The sequence below is a fragment of the Lygodium microphyllum genome, chromosome 18, assembly GCF_053477565.2.
Source record: "Lygodium microphyllum isolate KBCC chromosome 18, Lygodium_microphyllum_v1.1.10, whole genome shotgun sequence".
Taxonomy (NCBI): Eukaryota; Viridiplantae; Streptophyta; class Polypodiopsida; order Schizaeales; family Lygodiaceae; genus Lygodium; species Lygodium microphyllum.
This window is the reverse complement of record NC_141152.1, coordinates 54,172,216-54,180,388: the sequence shown is the minus strand read 5'-3', so window position 1 is coordinate 54,180,388 and position 8,173 is coordinate 54,172,216. Positions and strand designations below refer to the sequence as shown.

The window sequence follows — 8,173 nt, the reverse complement described above, 5'->3', positions numbered from 1 at the left end:
GGTGGGGGCCCTTACCAAATGAGGCGTTAGCTATGGTGGATCCTCACCAAATGTACATCGACTTGGATTAGCATAGGAACCATCCTCCATGAATGGGTGCATGCCATGCCATCATTTACTCCTTGAAGTTAGTGATGCACCCTCTTAAATGGAGGTACTCCATCAACTCTTGTGAGTCTAGCTGAGCTCGTAGTTGGAAGTTACCCTCCACACCAACACATGCTCAAACTTTGACTACAATGATTTGTGGGGGTAAATTAAACTTGCACTATAAGACCCAGGCCACCCCTAGGTCAAATTGACGGGCAAGTCCACACAAGTCTTGAGTGTAGGTGGCACACCACTATTGACTTAAACTTCGAAAAGGATGCAGCTTTGAGAGTTTGACATGGCACCCTTGTAAAATTTGCCAACACATGCAAGTTGTGAGATACTAGCTTACGTGGTAAGATACTTGTGGCAGAAGCCCTAAAACTTTTGGGGGTGATGTTGTGGCTCGATAATGGGGGGCGCGCTCTCTCTCTCTCTCTCTCTCTCTCTCTCTCTCTCTCTGTGCGTGTCATATTGTATTGTATGCTCTCAATAGAAAGGCAATATTCTCTCAGAGTCCTGAGCTTTTCTTTAACCTTCCAGCTCATCCGAAAACTGACTTGACACTTCGAGAAATCTAAATTTTTTTATTATGAAGTCGTAATTGATTATTAAACCCATTGACCAATTGCGTTTCTCTCTCTCTCTCTCTCTCTCTCTCTTTCCCTCTCTCTCTCTCTGTGCTGTTTTTTGGGCGCCCAACTTCCGAGTGCCCAACAACCCCTGTTTGACTCGAAGAGCCTGTTCGTGTTAATAAGGGTTGAAAGATGCAGTTTCCTTTTTGGGCCAAGCAGAAACAGAGGATGGGGAAAGAACGACGTTGTCTAACACCCGCCCGCCCCCCCTCCCCCGGTTCTTCTGCTCTCTCTCTCTCTCTCTCTCTCTCTCTCTCTCTCTCTCTCAATCACTCGCGCAAATTTAGCCTGCCAGGAGCAAATGCTAGCTTGCAATGCCATCTGTATTGGGTTCCCCTACTATAAAGAGGCCATCCTTCCGCTCCCTGGTCTCTCGATTCATCAGAGCTTTCTAATGCTTGCATCTACATGAGCCCTTTTTACTACGAGCAAAGTAGCCTAGGTAGAAATTTTGTCCAAACAGATCCAACCATGCCATTAGGTTTTGTGAATTGATATAAATGCTAAAAGGTGCTTTTAAGTGCTGAGTTCTGGGTATGGCAGACAGAGGGACAGTCTTTGACACAGCCGAGAGAACTAATGGCTGATGTGGTGTGTAAAAGAATGAGAATTTGTGGGTGTGAGTGTTGATAAGGGGTGCGAGGACAGAGGCACGTAATGTGGGTTCAACAGTAGCAGGCTGCAGCTCTGTTAAATACTGGGTAATGTGCAGGACACAGGGGCCCGAGGTCAAGAGGGAAGAGGTCAAGAGGGAAGAACAGGTCTGAGCCAAGAGCATCATCGCAATAAGATTGTCTTCAAGACCCAACAGTCTCTATACGGGCATTGCAGACTATTAATTCAAGATAAGAACTCCAACAGTTCCTATTGACAGGCATTTGCAGACCTTTGATTCAATATAAGAATTCAACAGTTTCTGTACAGGCATTGTTCTCCATCAAGGCATATAAAAAGTGGGTGTAGTTCTGGTAAAGCAAATTTTGGATGAGGATGGCCGGCTTTGATTAGTTGAAATGGGGTAAAAGAGCTTTGTCTCTGATTGGCAAATCGACACACACACATGTATCACAAGCTCAATTCTCAACGTAAGGGTATAAAAGGTCGAGAGACAGAACAGGGCACATGATAGAGGGGGCCACATAAGAAACATATTAAAGCTTTGGGGGCATTCTGTCCAGCATTGCCCTGTTTGTGGAACAATACAGAAAGAGAGACTCTCAAGGATAAGAAGCAACCAGGAAGAGTGAGCATCATGTCGCAACAGGGCAATCCGCCACCGCCTTGTTTGAGGTCATCATGCTCGGGCCGGCCTGCACAGATTCAGTTCTACCAAGCCATCATCTTTGCAGCTCCTGTGCTTTTTGCTTCCATTCTCTTATTGCTCTTCTGCATCCTCTACTTTAGGAGGCTTCGAGGCACAAGCTTCAATTCCCGCCTGAGGGCACAGTCTTTTATCGACGGACTTCTGGACATGGTAAGGAGTGTGGCATTCTATCCATCTGGTTTTACATCTCTATATATTTCTCCATTGATGTGAGTCATACTTTTCAAAAATCTAACTTTTTTGAGGGTGTGCTACCACCCTCAGACGGTGAACCCTGTTTTCCTTTCATTGCAGTCACTGTTCTTCAAGAAATAACAGTCAAAATTGTGGTTATGTGTGATTTCTCTTCAAATGTAGTTCTAATACCAGCTTCTTCCTTTTTGGCTCCCCCAAAAAAATCCAGCCACCCTTGGAGCAGGGCCTCAGCAAGTCTTTCAGGCAAGGTCTGCCAGTCATCGTATTCAATGAGAAGTATGCAGCGACATCACAGGAGACACAGTAGGTGCTTTCTTCTTTATTTCTACACTGAGTTCAATGGACACCTTTAGCTGAATGTAATTCATAATATGCTGAATGAATGGCATTGGTAAGTTTTAGTGGTTGAGTTTTGTTTTAAGAAGCACCTCTAGCTCACATTACATGATTTCTCTCTTGATATGGATGGATCTTTTGTGATGAAAGCGAGCAGGATGGTTAATTATGCAAGTATTGTCTAAGTTAAATTGGTCAAAATCAAGTGATATGGAGTTTCTAGGCTCAATAAGCTTGACCAAATATATTTAAGGTTCAAGAAGGTACAGGCCAGTCTAATTGGACTGTACGACCTTCCCTTCTTATGGACTTATATCTTGCACACTATGGTACCACGAGTTTCTTGTCTCAAAAATCTAAAGGGTTGTGCAATAAGTGAGGATTGGCAGGTGCTGAGCTGATCAGGAATGATTATTTGGATGAAACATTTTGAAGCCATATAATCAATGTGGAAAAACCAGTATATATAAGGTTCTCAACAACCTTATCCGCTTGCCAAGGCAAATCCAAAAAGCAAACAAAGCACAAGTATAATTCATTTATAGGAAAGTGATCACAACTATTAAGACAGTGAAAGATAGCTGCTAGACTCTCAATTGTTGAGTGATAGCCCTAATATTGTATTCTTTCTCCAGCACATGACCCATTCTAAGGTTTTTGTATGTCTCATAACTGCAGGTGTGCTGTTTGCCTCAGTGATTATCAAGAGAATGAGAAGCTGCTGCAGTTACCAGTTTGTAAACATTCCTTCCATGTCCAGTGCATAGATGAATGGTTGGCAAAAAATGCAACATGTCCAATATGTCGCAGTTCATTGCATGACGGGGGAAGAGGTGGATCCACCAATTCATCTGTATCTCAGGATGTGAATAGCATGGTTCTGCCGTTAGGAGCAGATGAAAACAGGATGTGGGAGGAAAGAGTCCTGAGTGAAGCACAGGAAGGACGTCCTGCTACACTGCCAGGTTTATCAATTGGTGCAAGCAGCAGTGGCAATGCAGTATCATCTGAAAGCGCAACACAACATGGAAGTGAGCATGCAATCAATATCGAAAGAAGTTAAAATCGGTGCATGGTGTTTGGCTCATGAGGTCCTTTGCTAAGATTTTTACCAGTACGCATTGTAGCCAATGCTGGTCCCAAGAGTGAGAGAAGAAGTGAATATGTGCTGCGAAAGGGGCAACTGGTATCCAGAGTCAGAGTCCCCCAGGGATAATGTTAGATGCAGTCAATGGGGCAATCTCGCCAATCTGGGATAGCATTCTGATCCGAAATATTCTTGTCAAATATAACAAATGAATAAATCCATTGGGGCATGGGGAGGCAGTATTGTGAGGATTTCTCCAAGACAGGTGCTCTTGTGCATGATGGAAGGAATATACAGGAGGCTGATCCAGTGCCATCCATGCCCTTACAGACTCTCCTAACAAAACTTCAGAGAGGATGTGATCCTCCCCTGCCACTCTACTGCCTTTCTGAACAAAACTTCAGGGTTATGAAGCTGCATTGCATACATTTATTAGAGATAGTGGGTGGTAGTCACATTGAACAAAAATTCAGGTAAACTTGGTGGTGTGTCTAGCTCAGGTTGTATTTAGTTCATGGCGTTGTGTTTTGGGATTGGTACTCAGCCCTCAACTCAAGGTCCTTGAAGCAATTTGGTTGTGTAGGGGGCATTGAACTTTTTATGGTTGGCAATGTTAGAGAGTAATGATTCCTGGTTTGCTATGAGTTTTGTCATGACACTTAATGCATTATACTTCACACAAGTACATGGGTAAAATATAATCATATTGGACAGGAAAGACCATTGGACAAGAGCTCAAACTGACTTTGTATATTGATTCTCTTGACAAAAATGCTAGTTATGGGTTTTAGACTTGCATACAATTGCATATGGCATCTATAAAAAATGGATAATTTTCTTGAGGGAAAAACCCATTTGAAAAAGTCCCAGCCTTCCATAAGTAATTGTAGTCACATTGTATAAGACCTAATCAGTAAATATATAAGGGGCCAGTTCTTGTGTATGACTAGTAGGTACTTCTTCTCGGATGCAATTTGTTAGTATTGCCTATGGTAATGGCATGCTTAGATAGTGGTTTGTTGCCTTGCTTGTTCAAGTTTCAAGAGTACCCCATGCGAGCTAGAGTTAGCTGGACATGCAACACAATTCATATTTAAATCTTAATCCTAAGTTTGGACATGTGGCACAATTAATGTTTCACTTTAATATTAGTTGTGATAATTGAAAATGCGTAAGTGCATGCATTCTCTCTCACTCACTCACACTCTCTCCCAAAAAAAAAAACATAAAAACCCAACACCCAAATTTTAAAAAAAAAAAAAAAAAACACCACCACCAAAATATCGAGCAATGCTCTAGACCAAGAGGCATTGTGCCCACTTGTCATTTTAATGGCTTTTAGCTCCTTGATTCCTACATTTGTTGCCTAAAGTTAGTTTCTAGAAAATTAGAAGATTCCTCAAGTTTGAGCCTATTGTTACATTAATTCCTACATTTGTTGCCCAAAGTTAGTTCCTAGAAAACTAGAAGATTCTTGAAGTTTGAGCCTATTGTTACATTAAAGGATTGGATGGGGTCACTAATGCATGTGAAACAAGAGACTAAGAATTGATTCAATGTCACATGGGTTTCTTTGAAGGGTGAAAATACTCGATCAAGCAAGCAACAACAAGAGGCTTGTCTTCACATAATTATGAAAATGATCGATAAGAGCTTCAAATGCTAGGCAATTTTTAATAATGAGTATTGATAATCCTTTGCCTAGGTTCTTATATTTATAGATTGGTGGCAAGTGTAGTACACTTACTATTGGATTTGCAAGTCTTTTTTAAAATGGAAAACTCTGAAGTACCATTCATAACATAAAGCATCAAAAGTTGATATGGCAAACACTACACAAAACTAGGAAATTAATATTTCCCTTTAGTACAAATGCTATACACATCTTGTTAATACGTTTCACTTTAGTAATAGGTTTTAAACTTGTTATATTTTGGTCCAGGGGCTTGAGGTTGTGAAAATGATAATAGCTTTCATTAGTTGAAATGCTCTCAAAATATCAAAGTTCAAAGCCTTGAAGCTACCCAAAATAGGAGCCCTATGTTTCTAAATCTAGCTTCCTAGAATAGGCACAACCAAAAATATTACTTTCTGTGTAGCCTTAGTGGGAAAGAGTACCAATGACAATCCTCCATATGAAGAGGTATCTCAAGCTAGAGTAGCTTCCTAAATATTCAACATCATTGGGACACCAACTATCATTTGTATCTTTATTCAGCAAAGCTCTTAGTGGGTTAATATTAATAACCAATGGGTTTTGGTGGATTATACATGGCATCATATGAGAGAGAGAGAGAGAGAGAGAGAGAGAGAGAGAGAGAGAGAGAGAGAGAGAGAGAGAGAGAGAGAACCTATTTGTGCTTCCTAGTTGTGCTTACTAAGTTTACACAAGTATTCACAAAAGCATGTGATACTTTTCTTGAGAAAAAGATATTGAGTAACCTTTAATATTCAAAGGTTATTCTTGTAACCTTTGAAGTCAAGGTTTTTCTTTAGACTATCAAACATATTTTGTGCTAATAATGTCAAGGACTTGGAAGACAGGGGGTCTACATTTCAAATAGTCTAGATCTATAATGTTGAATCTATATTGCATTACATGAGGGAAAAGCACATACTTGCAATGGTGTGGACTCATACAATAACTATCATTAGATGAACGCCATTTGCAACCTTGTCAATTATTGATAATGACATAGTGTTTGTGGCACCTTTGTCAATAACATAAGTAGAGGAACGATCATCACTTTAGTACCTATGTTCTTGTCATGATAAGCAATGTGATTATTACATCATGGACTATATCTACTTTGCATAACTTCATAATTATATGCTCCACTTAAACCTCCTTTGGAATAGGAAGAGTGAAATCAAATGAAATCCATTGGTATGGTCTAGAACAATGCATTTGACATATTGGACCTCAAACTAATATGGCAAAGATAGTCCTATATTAGCCTTACATAATTCACCATGTCCAAGCTCCTACTACATGCATGACTTCTTTATTATGATGTGTAAGCCCAACAAAGATTTATCTTTTCTCTTTCACGTTCAAAATGGTACCATGTTCAAGCTTCTACTACATGGCTCATTTCTTCACGTTGATATGTAAGTCTTGTCTTGGGAAGATTTTATATCGCTATCTATGTCATGTAGCTTTTGTGAAAAAGAATCCATTTGTGACTCTTTAATATGACGTATAAGCCTTGTCTAGTGGAATATTTATTTTTAACCTTTATTGTAAAATCTTTTTCATGTAGCTTTTGTGCAAAATATTCAAGTTGATCTTATCATCTATATTGTACTTTGTCTTACCTTTGCTATGGAGATGTCTCATTCCATCAAATTATCTTTAGCATGTCTTTTGAGCCCTCCTTCCATCATGATCCTTAACCATTCATCCTCATGTACCTTAAGGCTTTCTTTTGTCTCACAATCCTTGACCTTCGATTTTTGTGACTTCTCATTTTCTTTGATATTTGGCCGTCCACCATAGTCTTATTCATGTTTAATTATTGATTTCTTGAAACACACAATTAGAGCATGAAAAGTGTCAATCTTCATGTGCAAGAGTAAGTATCAATTTGTTGCCCTTAATGGAACCAAAAGAGCACATTCTGTTTGCCATGTGATAAGAGATAAAAGATGATCATATAGATTCCACATTTCTAGTTCCCAAGATGTCTCCTTGGGAATTTTTTTTCTGAAAATTTCACTCCACTTTCTTATGACAAGGAACTTTAGAAAACTCATTGTATATGCTTAATAATGGGGTTCCAATCTTTTGGAAACATAGAATTGGCTTATAAAATAAAGGTTGAAAGAAGGAAGAAAAATGTCAATTGCCCACTAAAGGGGCTATTACACACAATGATGGAGGTGGTGTACTGGGCATGTTCATAAGTAGAACTTTGTGAAACAAATATCAACTCACAAAAAAATTTGATGCTAAGGAAGCCCAAAGGCTCTTGTATTCAATCTTCTCATTGAGAAGCTTTGGAGCATAGACTTTAGAAAACTTGAACAACTTGGTGTTACAAATGAGGAAGCTTATGTGAAGATTCTAGACAACATGAATCACTAGGTACAGTAGTGTGCCTATTTTGGCTTTTGTCTAAATAAAAACTAACCTTTGAAAGGTTCACATTTATGTCACATGGCCAAGGAAAGTTTTTGTTATCAAGAAACTTGAAGTTGAGGGTAAGAAAAGCTTTACCTTATCAATAAGGAGAAACCATAAAGATGTGAAAAGACAATGAAGTAAGTAGAAAAGTTCTTGGAGTTTGGACCTTACCCATTTTCATTGGATGCACTAACTTTCCTCCAGTAGATTCTTTTCAAAATTAGAAGTATCACTGAGGGATTGATTGGTACATATCTCATAAGCTTTTATTATCATTACCGTATATGAAGTCATGTTTGATGTAAAGGAGCCATTTAGCAAAAGTGGTACCTTTTCTAAAGCTTTACATCCCACACTTTTAACATTTTCCTTAGTACATT

The 8,173-nt window shown here is 39.3% G+C and overlaps 1 protein-coding gene across 1 annotated transcript; it reads left to right on the top strand.

The window, feature by feature from the left end:
* Positions 1 to 938: 938 nt before the first annotated feature.
* LOC148020898 (RING-H2 finger protein ATL58-like) lies at positions 939 to 4,589 on the top strand. Its single transcript, XM_087698708.1, has 3 exons — positions 939 to 2,199; positions 2,453 to 2,547; positions 3,259 to 4,589. The coding sequence occupies exons 1-3, from the start codon at positions 1,978 to 1,980 to the stop codon at positions 3,641 to 3,643; spliced, it is 702 nt and encodes a 233-aa protein (XP_087554834.1). The 5' UTR covers positions 939 to 1,977; the 3' UTR covers positions 3,644 to 4,589.
* Positions 4,590 to 8,173: the final 3,584 nt, after the last annotated feature.

What these genes read in the sequence shown, in the direction of transcription:
- LOC148020898 (XM_087698708.1), top strand. Translation starts at nt 1,978, where the DNA reads ATGTCGCAACAGGGCAATCCGCCACCGCCTTGTTTGAGGTCATCATGC. An exon ending in TCGACGGACTTCTGGACATG is followed by an intron (nt 2,200 to 2,452) that starts GTAAGGAGTGTG and finishes AAAAAAATCCAG; the next exon opens with CCACCCTTGGAGCAGGGCCT. An exon ending in GCGACATCACAGGAGACACA is followed by an intron (nt 2,548 to 3,258) that starts GTAGGTGCTTTC and finishes TCATAACTGCAG; the next exon opens with GTGTGCTGTTTGCCTCAGTG.